Consider the following 16,949-nt stretch of genomic DNA (forward strand, 5'->3'; position numbering starts at 1 on the left):
GCGCCCCAGGGGAGCTGGCTGAGCTGTGAGGATGAAGTGTGCTTGGAAAAGGTGTCCTCTCCAGGACAAGGCACTCAACTGGCCACAGGTTCATCTCCCAGTGGGGACAATGAACACCCCTTTTCTCCTAGGACAACCTGGCTTCATATTCTGGCCTCTACCTGGCTCCCTGGGTCCACCTTGTCCTTTTTAATGACAAAGAAAAAGCTCAGTAGCCTGGCACCCTTTTCCCAGTTAATTTCTAACTAAGGAATCTCTTGATGCCAAAGGTGCAAAACAGAGGCCTTATAATTGCGGGCACAAGTGTGACCCCCAATGTCAATCATTTGGGGTCTCTACCTATTAGGGGAAAAAACAACAACAACCTCACAGCCTAGAAAATGAAAACACGGTGGCAAGAAGGGAAAAACATTCCACCCCCGTGGAAGCAATCTCAGGAAACAGAACCATAGGCTCTGGTTCTGGAGGAGAGTGCCAGCCAGGGGCCGATGTGTATATATAAGAGGCACACACCTGTAAACGGATGAACTCTACCTTTGTGGCTTCAGGTAAGGCTATCTGGGTCTCTCTCTTCTAGCTGCTTCTCCCAACCTGGTCTGCTGCTGATTCTCATTCTGTTTGAGGGAGGGGGGCAGAGAAAAATGAAGAGATTGGACACTAGCTTGAGTCGTTACTCAGCTGGCTATTGGCTTCGTGATCTTTGGTAAGTCAGTCTCCCTTTCTTTGAGCCCTACTTCCCTTATGACAACAGCTACAATTTTTTTCACTCATTCAACGAATATTAGTTAAGTGCCTACTCTGTCCTGGGCCCTGGGGACAGAGCAGTGACCAAGAGCCTCTGCTCTGTGCGGGGCCCCTGCTTTTCACATATCATGTTAGTTACCCCCCAGGAGGGACAATAAATAAGCAGTCAGTTATTAGCCACCAGAGTGTTTTTCAAACTCCTGGTCACAACCCATTAGTGGATCATGAAATCATTTGTGGATTATATTCAGAATTGTCTTTTAATTAATTACAGTAGAATATGTCAACAAGCAATGCACACAGTCATGGTAAGAACTGTCTTCTGAAACATTCATTTCATGTGTGTCTATGTGTACGGGGACGTGTGTGTATGCGCTCCCAAATGCACACACCCTCACAAGCAACTGTACTGGGTCACGGCCTATTTTCCTTATAGCATATCGTGGTCACAAAGGCTTGGAAAACACTTTATAGGATAGTCTCTCTGACCACAGGGGACTTCTTCAAACTGAGCCTCGTACACTGTAGGCACTAACGATCTCTATTTCATAGAGATTCACTGAGTCTTAGTGAATTGAAATGCATTGCCCAATGTCACACTATGAGTTTGCCAATCACAGTGATTGATAAAACAGGGATTTGAATCGTGGTTGTAGACCCCAATCCCATACACTTAACCACCATGCTACTCTATTTTGCTGCTGTAAAAATTGGGGTAGGATTCCCCTTAGGATTATTTCCTCCCAGGGGAGCACTCTGGAAATGTTAAAATGCATTATGATGGTTCATTCTCTCTCAAGTTGCTGGTCCCAAGCCACTTCTTTACAACATGAGAGTTGCATGAAGTCAAGGACTTTGTCTGTAGTGTTCATGTTTCCCTTGGTGTGTAGTTCCCTGTTTGGCAGATAGTAACTACTCAATAAATGCTTATTGAATGAATGAATGCATCTGGGCAAGTTGAAAGTTTCCCAACAGGGGATCGAGAGTTGGCTGTTAAAACCCAAAGCTGTCTCCAATAAGATGGTGAGTCCAGAGCACTACACTGTCTTTTTGCTTCCTGCTCCAGGTGACAGACTCCGCCATCCTTCCAGACTGGGATGCGGGTGAGAATTAAGAGTGGGGCCACAGAGGGGAAAACATCATCAAAGCAAGGACCATGACACACTTTCTGTAGTTCACATGAATGGCATCTCCTGGAGTTGTGCCACGCACAACCAAAGCACTCCTCCCAACTGTGGGGAAGGGAGTTAGATCATGCATTTATCCCACCCGTCTCTGTTCACAGGATTTCAGGTGTCAGGGACCAGGAGGAAACCCCCAAGGGCCAACCTGTCCTTGCCTTTGGGCAGGTCTTCCCAGGACCAGAAGCAGCTGTGAACAGCAGAAAGGATGGGGTGGCTTTTCTCTCCAACCTCAATGCGGATGGTAGTGGTGGTGACCTGCTGGGCCATCGTAGCTGCAGCCGCTGACTCCTTGGAAGCACGTAAGTGTTGTGTGTGGGGGGAGCAACACCACCATTAGCAGAGGAGGTCTCAGCCCCTCTCCTATCATGCTTGGGATTTGCATAGAATTTATTCTAAATCCATTTCTTATCCTTTAATGCACTCTGGACTCACCTCGGAACTTTACTAAAATGTGGACTCTGATTTAGTAGGTCTGGCGTGGGGTCTGAAACCCTGTATTGGAACAAGCTCCCAAAAAATGCTGATGTTGTCCTTGGCTCACACATTGAGAGGCAAAAGCCTAGAACATCACTAAGGCCCTCTGGCATTTTACTGGAAGGTCAGGAACATACTCAACCACACAGGAGATTTGAACACACCTGAGTGGCTCCCAAATACCTCCCCTTTCACACTTAAGTGACCATTCCATTGGGTTGCATGTTGCTTTTCCTTGGAAAAGGGAACTGGGCCCCTCTCTTCAACCCCAGCTGGACAGAGAGGAGATACCATTGTGTTGTTGTGGTTAGGAGCACACAGTCTGTGGTCCTGCCACCTAAGGTTGTGTCCGAGCTCAGCTGCTTACCAATGGAGCAAGTGGCTTAAACCTTCTGAACCTCAAGTTTCCTCATCTTTAAAATAAGGGGAAATATAAAGGTCATCCCACAGGGCCATTAGAGAGGATTCAATGAGATAATGAATGAAGAGGGCTTATCCCCGTGCCTGGCATATAAACGACAGCTCACCATCTCTACTGTAATTATTGCCACAGAGGAACACACAAAGTGTGACTGCCACAACCAGGTAGAGAGAGGAGGCAGGGAAGGAGATCTGAGCAAAAGGCGTAGAAATTACCAAGAGGGCCAAGGGGTGACAGCGTCACCTAAATCCTACCAAAGTGTCCAGAACTCTGCATTCATTCCTCTGGGGGTGGAAAGGTAGATGTTTGAGAAGACACAGCTAGAAGACAATGCTTAATACAGAAAAATGAAAGTGGACGTTCAGACATCATCAGGGGAGTTTGGTGTGTTTCTTTTGGAAGAGGTCGGCCAGGGACTAAGTCTTAAAGTACACAGGTATCCTAAGGGATGTAGGAAAAGTCTCTGGGTGACCTCTGGGTGATCACTGGCCCGGCTGTCCCCACTCTGAGACTGGGCTCTTTTGTCCACAGGAAATTGCTCTGAATGTCACAGCAACGCCACCTGCAAGTTGGACGGGGTTGCCACGACGTGCTCCTGCCAAGAGGGCTTCACTGGCGACGGCCTGGTGTGCATGGACCTGGACGAATGCGACCTTCCTGGGGCCCACAACTGCTCCGCCGACAGCAGCTGTGTGAACACGCCAGGCTCCTACGCGTGCGTCTGCCCTGACGGCTTCCGCCTGAGCCCAGAGCTCGGCTGCACCGACGTGGACGAGTGCGCGGAGCCGGGGCTCAGCCACTGCCATGCCCTGGCCACCTGCGTCAACGGCGAGGGCAACTACTCGTGCGTGTGCCCCGCAGGCTACTGGGGGGACGGGCGGCACTGTGAGTGCTCTCCGGGCTCCTGCGGGCCAGGGGCTGGACTGCGTGCCCGAGGGCGATGCGCTCGTGTGCGCCGATCCGTGCCAGGCGCACCACATCCTAGACCAGTACTGGCGCAGCACGGAGTACGGGACGGGCTTCACCTGTGACTCGAACCTGGGCGGCTGGTACCGCTTCGTGGGGCAGGGCGGCGTGCGCCTGCCCGAGACCTGCGTGCCCATCCTGCGCTGCAACACGGCCGCGCCCATGTGGCTCAACGGCACGCACCCGTCCAGCGACGAGGGCATCGTGAGCCGCACGGCCTGTGCGCACTGGAACGGCGACTGCTGCCTGTGGGACGCGCCCGTCCAGGTGAAGGCCTGTGACGGCGGCTACTTTGTCTACAACCTCACGGCGCCCCCCGAGTGCCATCTGGCGTATTGCACAGGTAAGCGGGCATCTCCCTCCATCCCACCCCAGGCCCGATGGGCCTCCAGAGACTGGAGCGCATCCTTGTTGACTGTCTGTCTGTGTCTATGACTCTGCAGACCCCAGCTCCGTGGAGGGAACGTGTGAGGAGTGCAGTATTGATGAGGAGTGCAGATCAGATGATGGTAGATGGCACTGCCAATGCAAACAGGACTTCAACATCACTGGTGAGTCGGGGGGTGGGGTGGGTGGGAATGGGAGGTGCTGAGAAATGTCAGCAACCAGGGGCGGCATACATTCCTGGGTGCGAATTGGGTGCCTGGGCGGATGACCCAGGGAATGCATATTATCCAGTCTGAGTGAAAAGCCAGTCCAGTAATAGTCATTAAAACCAGCAGGAAGCTCTCTGGGCTCTCGGAGTCTCCCCTTAGTTAACAGGAAATCTCCCACAGCTTGGGGAACCACCTCGCCTACACCCCAGCCGTCTTTCAGAGGCCCCCCTACACCACAGTGGACATGCGGGTGGCGGCCACCTGTTGGCCAAAGACTAACTGAGCCATATTCCTGCAGCAACAAGAACACAAGAGTGGCCTCCAGTCTGCGGTGTCTGGGCTGGGCCCTCCACTGACCAGCTGAGGACCCTGAGCAGGGCTCTGGCCATCTCTAAGCCTGTTTCCCCATATGTATAAGTGACTCAGATTTCCCAAATTCCAGTCATGATTTTATCACATCCAAGTACCAGTTTTACCATTTTGTTTTATCCAAGTACCACCTATACTGACATTTTTATTAATTTTTTTCCAAATTGATTGCATCCTTCTTTTAAGTAAACTTGGGACATTGATGCCCACTACTAGGTTTATCTGTGGTAAGTAACACTTACCTTAGAAAGAAGGTAACAGTAAAAATGAATACAATGAAAGAAAGCTACTACATTTCAGCAGCTGTGCAACACTTAAATTTTTTAAAATCCATCTGGATGCTGTTACATGTCCCCAGATACTTAGCCAGAGGTCCGCGCTCTGCTGTTTTAAAAGAAAAACCAGCAAGTACAAGACATTGAACACATTAGCAGCATTTGAGGACTGTTTCCTCGATGCAGAAAGGATGGAAAGAAATTGCGATTAATTTATTAGCTTTTTTGTTCGTTTGGTTGCTTACTGTTTTGTTTTGTTTTACTGGGATTGAATGTTATTTAGTGCTGGGGCAGTGAAGAGCCCCAAGATAACACTGTCCTCTGAATACAGCCTACGCTTAGAGTAGCATGGGTGGATAGTTGTTTGCATGGATCCATCCAGTGAAGCTAGTCTTGTGTCTCCCTCACTCTGAGAGGGGAGACCACAGTGTGACCAGACTGGGGCGACTGTGAATAACCCTAGCTGGCGGCCAACTTGACTAGCTAGGCCTGGGTCTTAGGATGTGCTGGGCCCTGAATTGTGGTCACTAGCTCCAATCCTGCCTTCCCTGACCATTTCAGATCTCTCCCTCCTGGAGCACAGGCTGGAATGTGGGGTCAATGACATCAAGGTATCCCTGAGCAAGTGCCAGCTGAAGACCCTGGGCTTTGAGAAGATCATCATGTACCTGCGAGACAGCCAGTGCTCAGGCTTCTCTGAGAGCGGTGACCGGGACTGGGTGTCTGTGGTGACCCCGACCAGGGATGGCCCCTGTGGGACAGTGATGACGGTACGTTCTTGCCAGCGTGAGACAGGGTTGAAGCACTGCCTGGTCAAAGCTCACTCTACCACTTACTAGTTGTACGAACTTGAGTGAGTTCTTCAACCTGACTGGCCTCAGTTTCCTCAACTGTAAAATGGAATAATAATAGTGCCTACTTTATAGGGTTGAGAGGGTTAAAGGAGTTAATGTGCGTGATGTGATTAGGACAGTGACTGGCACATAAGTGCTCAATAAATGTTAGCTTTAAATAAAGAGGGCAATCCATGGTGATAGATTACCCTATCTATTTTTAGGATAGATTACAGATGGGAAAGTAGGGCCCAGACAGGCAGTGACTATTCTAAGCCAGTGGGTATCAGTGCTGGGTTCAGAAGCAGGGCTTTGTCGCTGGTGGCCCTGGGAAGCAGGGTCTGCATCACTGATGTTTGGAGAACTGGGACCTCATCTACAGAAGCCAACCCCAGAGGGACGCAGAGGTAAACGTTTGTGTGAGTGGGCACGGCTTCCTCCCATCCCCCTCATTCCCCAAAAGTAAAAGAAAGAAGACAAAAGAAGCGAAGGAAGAAACCGTCATTTGCCAAACCTGGCTTTTGAAATTCCACCATTAATGATGACTCAGTACATGATTTTCAGTCTTTTAAGTGTTGGTGAGGGGAAGCACGGGGTGATGGGAAGCATCCAGGCTTGTTAGACACCCCCCCCCCCCCCCAGTATGTGGGCAAGTTACTCAGTTACTCAGCTCCTGTGAACCTCTGTCTCTTCATTATGAGACGGGGAAGTGGTAGCTCTGCCTCAGGGTCATTCAAGGGCTAATGTAGGGTTGCAGGAGGAGCATTTAGCTTGGGATCAGGGTGGGGGTGGGGCCTAGCACCTGACTCGTGCTCATAAATGGTTGCATTGTAACTTTTGATCCCGGAAACTGGGAGGGCAGCTCACAGGCGGCTAGAGAAAACGCCTTTGGCTTTGAATCCTACTCAGATACTGTGCCCCTTTCTCCCACTTCCCCACCCCAACACAGAGGAATGAAACCCATGCCACATACAGCAACACCCTCTACCTGGCAGATGAGATCATCATCCGTGACGTCAACATCAAAATCAACTTTGCGTGCTCCTATCCTCTGGACATGAAAGTCAGCCTGAAGACCTCCCTGCAGCCAGTGGTCAGGTGCGGCCAGAGAGGGTCCCCCGTGTCCCTGGCTGGCTCCACCCCCACAACCCCTTAGCTTCCCTGGTAACGGCCACCCAGCGGGGCAGAAGAGGGCAACTGGGAGGCAGTGTTGGACGCCATAAAGAGCCCAGCTAGGAAATCTGGAGCCCATATTCAAATCCTGGCTCCACCACACAGATGACTTTGGGAAGTTGATAGCCCCACACTGGTCTCAGTCTTCTGATATGTGAAATGGTCTTAGCAATACTGTGCTGCTTTTCTTAGTTTTTTTGGGGTAGGGGTGGGGAGGTAAGTAGGTTTATTTATTTACCTATTTATTCTTAGAGGAGGCACTGGGAATTGAACCCAGAACCTCATGCATGCTAAACATGCACTCTACCATTTGAGCTATACCCTCCCCTCTAGTGCTGCCTTTCTTAGAAGCACAAAAGTGCTCTGCAGATGTGAATCCAAGATTAGGGTCCTTGGCTTATTAGAGGGGTTGGGTGGTTAGACCGAAGGGAAGAAGGGAGGAGCCTCAGTTCAGACCTGCTAGGGCACTGGGCAAATCGTATCCCATACTTGGACTTCAGTTTCTTTCTTTCTCTATAAATAGGAATGTGAACCAAGAGGGGTTTGCAAATGATGCTTCTTGGAGTTTGAGGTCTTTAAGGAGGTGGTTTGGGGTGTGAATCAGAGAAGTTCTACCCACATTGGGTGCCACATGAGGTTTTATTATTTGAAAAAATAAAAGGATCCTGTTGCTAAATAAACTCAAAAAAATCTCTGAATAGGATGAATCACAGGCCAATGATGCTGATGCTGGAAAAAATAATAGTTGTAATAATAAGAAGCATTTATGGAAAGCTGCCTACATGTCAGGCTTTGTGCTAAGTGCTCTACATGGAACATTGCACTGAAATCTTAGCACACCCTAGGGGAGTGTGAACATTACTATTATTCTCCTTATACAGATACAGAAATTGAAGCTCAGAGAAGGTTTAGTAACTTGTCCAAAGTTGTAGAGGCTAGTAAGTGACAGAGCTGGATTCGAACCCAGGCCATCAGGCATAGAGCCCCCATTCTACCATGACCATTACTTTGAAGCTTGCCCGTGGTCACATATTCTCTGGGCCAACAGACTTGGGGAAGGACACTGGACACTGATGAGGGTGCCTGGCTGACTGGAGGAAGGAGATTGCTCATGTCTACCTTTCTCTGGAGCATCTCCTGGCCAAGCAGCGCCCTGGAGCAATGTGGCCATGTACCAGGCCTGGTGGCTTCCAGGGAGTAACACATTTGTGTGCAGCTCTCTCTCTGGTTTGAGCGGGAAATCTCATCCCAGTCTAACTCTTTGAGTCCAAACCGATAACCCAGTTCTTGCCTCTAAAATGGACTTCCACATTACTGAGTATTTCTCATGCACCCCACTTCCTGGGGCATCAGCCCTTACCCCGAGGAATTTACATCAGTGTAGCTATTTTTAATGGACTTTAAATATCCCATCTTCAAAACTCCAATCTTCTGCTGTAGGTAGAGCCAGAACTCTGAATTAGGCCTGTAGGACTCATAACCCATCTTTTTAAACTGTTCTAGATTGAGATCCAAAAAACATACACTTGAATGCAGAGGCCACCAACTGAGGCGGTAGGCCTATTACCCAAAAATACGGCCTGTGGGTTAGCAACATTAGCATCACCTGGGAGCGTGTTCGAAATGCAGAACCTTGAGACCCACCCCAAAGCCACAGAACCCGAGGGGACCTGTGTGTGAGCCTTGCAGTTTGCAAAGCAGTGGTTGGTGGGCTCTGGTTCTACTGCTGGGTCAAAAAGGCAGTTAGCTGCCAGGGACTGGCCAGGAAGGCAGACCAGAAAGGGTGGCCTGCTGTGGCCTCCTCAGCTGTGGTTCTGCCACCAACCCCTCTCCTCCTGCAGCGCCCTGAACCTCAGCGTGGGTGGGACCGGCATGTTCACCGTGCGGATGGCGCTCTTCCAGACCCCTGCCTACACGCAGCCCTACCAAGGCTCCTCCGTGACCCTGTCCACCGAGGCCTTTCTCTACGTGGGCACCATGCTGGATGGGGGCGACTTGTCCCGGTTTGCACTGCTGATGACCAACTGCTACGCCACGCCCAGCAGCAATGCCACAGACCCCTTGAAGTACTTCATCATCCAGGACAGGCAAGGCCCAGGGACGGAATTTGGGGTGGGGGAGTCTTTGGACTTGGATGAATGCAAATATATTTTTTTTAACTTTTTTTTTATCGAGTTATAGTCATTTTACAATGTTGTGTCAAATTCCAGTGTAGAGCACAATTTTTCAGTTATACATAAACATACATATATTCATTGTCATATTTTTTTCTCTGTGAGCTACCACAAGATATATTTCCCTGTGCTATACAGTATAATCTTGTTTATCTGTTCTACATTTTGAAATCCCAGTCTGTCCCTTCCTACCCCCCACCCTCTTGGCAACCACAAGTTTGTATTCTATGTCTATGAGTCTTTATCAGTTCTGTATTTATGTTTTTTTGTTTTTTTGGTTTTTTTAGATTCCACATATGAGTGATCTCAAATGGTATTTTTCTTTCTTTTTCTGGCTTACTTCACTTAGAATAACATTCTCCAGGAACATCCATGTTGCTGCAAATGGCATTATGTTGTCAGTTTTCATGGCTGAATAGTATTCCATTGTATAAATATACCACAACTTCTTTATCCAGTCATCTGTTGATGGACATTTAGGCTGTTTCCATGTCTTGGCTATTATAACAAAGTATATCTTTATATTCATTCACTAGCTGAAATTTAGCTTTGCCATTCATTAGGAATATAGGCAACAAACCACAGAAATATTAGCAGGACACGTGAAAAAGTTTTCACACATCAATACTTTTTAGTTACTATAGCATTAGAATTCTGCTAGATCATATTATTTAAGGTATTATCAAATAGACATATAGTTGTAAATAAATATATTGATATAATGAATATGTAAATACATAAGGCAGATATCAAATGTTTTACTATTTTGAGAACTATGTTTCAGTTTAATTGGTTTTCTTTATAGTCTTATATAATTTATTGTGTGTGTATAAGGTAGTATTTTTGAGGAGAAATGCCTGGGTTTCACCAGATGGCTGAAGGGGTCCAGGACTTGTAAAAGGATGAGAAAACTGATTGAAAGGCAGGCTGGGACTTGACTGGGAGGAACACAGTTAGCCACGGGCCAACTGAAGCAGGGAGGACACAGATGGGCTGCTTTTTACTCAATCACATCAGAGAGTCATGAACCACACAGTGAGAAAGAAGTTCATGTTTTCATTCATAAATTGAACAGATATTTTTGGAAGCTTACTGTGTGCCAGGCTGTGTGGATAACAGTGACTAGAAGGGACAAAAATCTCTGCCCTCTTAGAGCTGACATTCTAAGTGGGGAGACCAACAATTCCAACAATTAAACAAGAGTGAAATCTGTGGCAGGTTAGGAGTAAAGGGATGATAGAGGAAAAAAAAAAGCAGGGAAAGGGGAGGGGCATTTGCAGTTTGAATAGTGCAGTCAGAGAAAGCCCTCCCTCTCCCCCACCGGGAGACACTGACCTACTTCTGTTCTCTTAGCATCTGCCTGGTTACATCAAGGGAAGTCTCAACTGGGTGCTCGTCTGATGCTCACAATTCTGTTATTTGCTAATTTCCATTTGCAACAAGAAGAAAGGAGAGCAGAAGTCCGTTCTGGGCCTTTTACAGTCATCAGTGTCTAAGTAAAATTTAATAGCACTCCTGTAATTTGTATTTATTTATATGGTCATGTTTTGTATATGACAAGTAACCCTGGTTTGCTATTTGTGTTCATGGTCTTCTAAAAAAAATAGGTTATTTCAGCCAAAGATGTGTGTAGATTTCAAGAAAAATGGTAAGAAAATAATAATACACACGTTGGGAAACAGAGGAAGACATGCTCGAAAGTGGTTTCTAGATAAGGCAAAAAAGAACTGAAATTTGAGGGAGGTTGGCATGACCACGACTGGGGCATCGTGGAGTTTCGGGTTCCTATCTTGACCTTGCTGTTTCTTGGCTCGAGACACAAGTCAGCTCATCTCTCCGGATTTTCATGTTCTCATATGTGAAATAAGCATCAGTATTACCTTCTGTGCAGGGAGTTTGATGCTTTCTTTTGGTCTGAGTATAAAAGTGTTAACTTTAGGAGAGTTTCAGCTCCGTACAGCTGACATTTTTATTGTAGTATCACATATATGCAGGACCTACTGTACCCCATCTATTGTGATAAGCACTTTGAAAATTTTAACTCCTTTCATCCTCACAATTATTTTATGATGTGGACTACAATTAGGATTCCTCACACATCGATAGGGAAACTGAGGCGCAGGGAGATTAAGTAAATTGCCCACGGTCACACCACGAGCTAATAGGTGGTAGAATGAGATTTGAACCCAGGAAGTCGTGTCCCCAGAGCGTTTGCTTAACCAACCATGTTATATGATGTAACCCTTCCAGATGTCCCCGCACTGAGGACTCAACCGTCCAAGTGGTGGAGAACGGGGAGTCCCCTCAAGGCCGGTTTTCCGTCCAGATGTTCCGATTTGCAGGAAACTACGACCTGGTCTACCTGCACTGTGAGGTGTATCTCTGTGACACCATGAAGGAAAAGTGCAAACCTGTGAGTCCCCTCCCCTCCCTCAGCTGGCTCGCCACACCATCCCCCCACCCAGCTCCCCGTCACCAAAGACATTTGACCACGAGGTTAAAAGATAACAAACATTTCTGCTGTGTTTCTTTCTCTCAGTCCGGGGTAGACTGAGCTGTAAGATGAGGTGGGTGTGGTCCTAACCTGTTGGGAATTTAGGTGGAATCAGGGCAGTGCAGTAGGTAAAGGTTCAGGCTTATCTGCAAGCCTGTGTTGTGACAACAGAAACTGATATTCTTTCTGTTTTCTGTTTATTTTTATTTTTTTTTCAACTGAAGTACAGTCAGTTGCGATGTGTCAATTTCTGGCATACAGCACAGTGTCCCAGTCATGCATATACATACACACATTCGCAGAAACTGCTATTTTTAAGTACTGCATGTAACTTATGTGTGTTAACTTCTTAATACTTCCCAGCAACTCTGTAAGAGATGTATTTTACTACCCCTTTTTTCTAGATGGGCGGGAAACTTACCTGGTTTTCCTGAGATCATACATCTCACAAATGGTAGAGCTGGGACATGAAGCCAGGTATACAGGTCTCCCAGTAACTCCTGCCTCTACCATCCTCAAGTCCCAGCCTGAGGCAGGAGGATGCTCCTGTGAAGGGCGCAGCCCACTCCCTGTGGCAGGACCACATTCAGTCTCCCTCAGGCAAGGGTTTCTTTGTCACCCACTCCCTGCAGACCTGCTCCGGGACCAGATTCCGCAGTGGGGGCACCATAGACCAAAACCATGTCCTGAACTTGGGTCCCATCACACGGAAAGGTAAGCGGGCCCCTCTGTCCTGCCCATTCCTGGTGAGGCATGCTTTCTGGAGATGAGGAGGGAAGACAGAACCTGGCACTTGGGATCTCACTGGGACCTGAGAAACTGGAGCAAGTGAATTCTGTGAGGCGAGGTTGACTGTAAGCTGCCTTCCTTCGGCAGCTCTCATTCATTCATTCATTGCACAGATGTATTCTCGTGCCTGCCGTGTGCCAGGCCCTGTGCTCGTGGTTAGGGGCTGTCATGATGCGTAATTAGAGACACAAACCCATTTCCTGTGGAACTTATGGACCTGTAGGAGAGACATCATTCAGATAATAATCCATTCTCTGCAATTTCTCTGTCAAGAAAATGTATCAGGAACTCTGAGCTCTTCCAGCGGGAGAACCAGACCCAGTGTGAAGCACTGGGGAAGAATGGCCCTGAGACTTGGGAACTGAGAAGTGATTAACTGTGAGGGATCAGGGGAAGCAGGGAAAGGGAGGAGTCTCAGGTGGAGGGTAGAGCGAAGGCAAAGGGCCTGGTAGGAGGGAGCCCAGCCTGCTAGAGGAACCGCGAGAAGGCCAGGCAGGCTGCAAGGAGGAGGAGGTGGATGTAGGTGAGTTGTTACAGGTAGCAGGCCAGACCGTGGGAAGCCTTGTGGTTCTTCTTCTTTTTTTTTTTAATTGAAATATGATTGACACATAGTTCTTGCTAGAGTTCTGGGCCTTTCTCCTGAAAGTAGCTGGCAGCCCCTGAAGGGTCCAAGCAGGGGCGTGACATGATCAGACTGGGGTTTGTAAAAGAGCACTCACTGCAGGGAGGGGAGCAGATGGAAGGGGCCTCTCCTGGGCTTCCCTGGGGGCTGATTCTTCTGTTTCCTCCTGCAGGGAGCCAGGCCACAGTCTCCAGGGCTGCTCCCAGCAGCTCAGGTAAGTTCAGGTCCTCTTTGCACGAGGACCTGCACCTGAACCTTCCTTTGGGGCTTTTATCTGTGGGTCCAGGGTGTGCTGGGAGTGCTCGGCCTGCTTGGTCTGAGCTCTGAAGAGGCGACTGCATCTCTGGAAACTCTTGGATCTGGGGCTGCACATACGCACGTAGACCTGTGCTGTCCCACGATAGTGCGCACATGCGCATGGGTGGAGGCACGCACAGAGAGGTGCTCAAGAACCTACATCACCCACACACGTTTGCACACTCACACACATGCGGTCACATGCACATATTCATATTTACACACAGAGATGTGTGACATCTGCAGTGGCATGCCTGCCTTTCTTCATACACAGACATACACATGCTTGTTACACACCTGTGCACAGTGGACAAGCACGCACTCTACATCTGCACCGTGGGCACTTCCTGAAACTTCATGGCTCGTCTCTATCACCGTTTACAGGATTCATTCAATGGGTGACAAATATATGTCGAGAGCTGCTATGTGCCAAGCACAATGCTTAGTGCTGGGGTGAATACAGCAGACAAATGAGAAACCCTGTTTTTCTGCTTCTCTGCTCCTCTGACCACAAAGGCCAGGGACCAGTGGCATTTTCATGGCCCTTGATTTTTATGGCCACTGAATTATGTGAAAATCTGGATGAGAAGTAAAACCATGTAACTGCTGCCTTGCTTGGCTCCTGGCACCCAGATCTGAGGGGGTTGTTACACCAGCCTAGTGTTTGACCTGAGCTAGTTCAGCCCTGTATCAGTGATCTCAGAGCTGGAGAGTCAAGGTGTCCCCAAGAGGCTTGCCCTTTGTAAATATTCCTGAAGGTCACCAGCATTGAGTAGGTTGGTCACCAGCACAGGCGTGCCCTGTTGAAGGAATACTAACCTTAGTGCCTGAGGAAAGTCTGCCTTATCCAGACTGTCCCACCTAAGAGGGCACTTTTTCTATTTTTCTACCCAAGATGGGCACCTTTTTCTAATTGGTTTTCAAGGCAGATAAAGAGAAAGCTTCCTTTTCCTAACTGATCATCCAGGAGAAGGTGTCCTTTCCTAACTGGTCAGTCTAGAGGAGGCATCGTATGTTACTTTTGCACAAGGCACATCAGTGCTGGCAGCAGCCCTGTAATTACTGTCTTTTCAGGGCTCCTGAAGGTCTGGCTGCCTCTGCTTCTGTCGGCCACCTTGACCCTGATGTCTCAGTGATCAGCGGCCAGGAAGCCCTGTGCCCTGTGGCTACCAACTCTCTTCCTGCTGACTGGCGAGGTGATGCAGGCTAGCACTCCAGCCACAGAAAAGGGAACTCACGCTTCAGTCACTCTGCTCCTATCTTCTCCCCTTTAATCCTTGCTATCAGAAAACAGCCTGTGTCTTTAAATGCTGTCTTCTCTCAAAATGGGACTTGTGATGCTTCTGCACATGAGGCCCCTATCTCCTTAAAGAGTGTGGCAGAATAATAATTTTCAAAAGCTCAGTCTGCGAGTCCTTCATTCACTGGACAAATATTTATCGGGAGCCTGTGCTTATAGAGGCACTGTCCATGGTGCTAAGGATCCAATGGTGAGGGAAACCAGACTCTGATCCCTGCCCTCATGGAGTTCGCCGTCTGGTCACAGAAACTGGGTTCAACTCTGGTTCTGTGACTTTAAATAAAATACATAGTGTCTCTGAGCTTCATCCATCTCCACAATCAGTCCGTCAGTTAAGAAGTATTTGCTGAGCACCTACTATGTGCCAAGCACTGCTGGGGATGCAGCAGTGAACGATCCCTGCCCTCCCGAATCTTAAGGTCTGTCAGGGGAAAAAGAACTTGAACATGTAATTATCAGTGTGTCGGGCATTGCAGAAGTGGTGGATGTACCGGGGGCCTGATGCTTCTGTACCATGGGGATAACAGTGATACCCTCACAAGGTTCATCCAGTTTTCTAGAACATTTATTTGAGAACCCAGTAGGAGCCAGGCACCAAGCTGGGTGCCAGGAAAAGACCAATGTGAATAAGACAGACATGGGCCCTGCCTTCAGGAATCACAGTCCTTGGAGGTGATGTACCTGGCATGTCCCAGGGACCCCTCCATCCTTTGCACTTCTCCCTCCCAAGTGCAGAGGATGTGGATCTGTTTACAGAGCCTTGTTAGCAGAAGTAGAAAGCAGACCATTAACCCCATTGAGAGGAGATAATTGCAAGGGGAGCCTCCAGGAGGCTCCTTGGAGGCACAAGCAGAGGCTGGTGTGCCCGGGAGACCCAGATATCCCAAGGCTCTCCAGGCTTCTTCAACAAGGAGACCAATGGAAGCTGATGCCAATGGGAAACGTCCAGTCCTGATGCCAGCTGCTCCCCTGGAGCCCAGCTGTGGCTTTCCAGGAAAGACCAAGGCCCTGTCACATTATTAGAGCCTCTGATCCCAGGGAAAAACCACATGTGTGTATCAGCAAACAGGGAGCTGTGGGGACTGCTTATCTTGAGTTAAGAGGCCTCATATCACATGCAGACACACACTGAATCCCCATGCCTGCCGCCTTTGCATATGAGCTTTATGTGGGAGGACATACATGGTCAGCTGGGCCTGGCTGGACATGCACAGAATCATCTATACTCTGACTCAGGTACAATAGGACATGAAAAGAAATAAAAACAAGGGCCAAAGGCAAAAGCCAGGGGGCAGAAGCACATCAGAATGTATCCTTTTGTCTCTCTGTTCCTTTTCTTTTTCTTTCCTTTCTTTTTTCTTTTTTTTTTCTTGTTTTCTATCAGTTAATTATTCAATTCATATTCAATGCATATTTTGAGCATAAATTCAAGGCCAGGCACTTTTATTGGCAGCATGGCAACTGCCAGTGATCAAAATAGAGCCCTTGCTGGTAAGGAGCTTATGTTTAAAAGGGGGATACATTTAAACAATAGGTGTGTGATACATCAGGTGGTAGTAAGCACTTTGGGAGAAGAACAAGGGTGATAGGGTGATGAGGGTGTTATTTTAGGATGCTTGGGGAAGGTCTCTCTGATAAGCAGAAGCTGGGAGAAGTCAGAAAATGAATCAGGGAGATATCTGAGGAAGAACATTGCAGGCAGTGGGAACAGCAAGTGCAAAGGCCCTGAGGTAGAGCCTTGCATCTTTCCGCCAAGCTTTCACTGACTTGGACACCGTAAGTTTGAGGCATTACTCACAGGAGAGGGTCTGGAGCATACATTATTGTGACTCTGTCCATTTGTTTACTCAACAAGTCCTACTAGGTGCTGATTAGAACTGCAAAGACAGGATCCCTGACCACAAAGATCTTAGAGCATTTGGAAGATGACAGATACACCAGTGGGTAACTGAATGTGATTGTAATCAGCTCAGAGAGGCATAGGAGCACAGAAGAGCAGTAGCAGCAAGCCTGTGGAGTTTAGGAAAGACTTCCTGGAAGTAGGGGACTGTAAATAAGAAGTAGAAGCTTGGAGACAGAGTGATCCAGGCAGAGGGAATAGTGTCTGGAAAGGTATGGAGGAGGGAAAAGCTCAGAGACCCACAGATTAGGCTGCAGCATAGTATGTGGGGAGAAGCCATAGATGATGTAGGAGCAGTGAACAAGGGTCAGATCCCAGGAAGCCTGGAGTTGTGGAGG

At 48.3% G+C, this 16,949-nt stretch overlaps 1 protein-coding gene across 1 annotated transcript; it reads left to right on the forward strand.

Annotated features, from left to right (window-relative positions):
* The first annotated feature begins 345 nt into the window (after window positions 1-345).
* Window positions 346-14,815, forward strand: UMOD (uromodulin). The gene is given in 12 exon segments (XM_032460934.1): window positions 346-548; window positions 2,094-2,227; window positions 3,355-3,737; window positions 3,739-4,132; window positions 4,233-4,340; window positions 5,591-5,799; window positions 6,812-6,960; window positions 8,877-9,122; window positions 11,460-11,622; window positions 12,336-12,417; window positions 13,287-13,328; window positions 14,486-14,815. Coding segments are annotated over 11 exon segments (1,932 nt in total). The 5' UTR covers window positions 346-548; window positions 2,094-2,133; the 3' UTR covers window positions 14,548-14,815.
* The last annotated feature ends 2,134 nt before the right edge of the window (window positions 14,816-16,949 follow it).

The sequence above is a fragment of the Camelus ferus genome, chromosome 18, assembly GCF_009834535.1.
Source record: "Camelus ferus isolate YT-003-E chromosome 18, BCGSAC_Cfer_1.0, whole genome shotgun sequence".
NCBI classification, from domain to species: Eukaryota; Metazoa; Chordata; class Mammalia; order Artiodactyla; family Camelidae; genus Camelus; species Camelus ferus.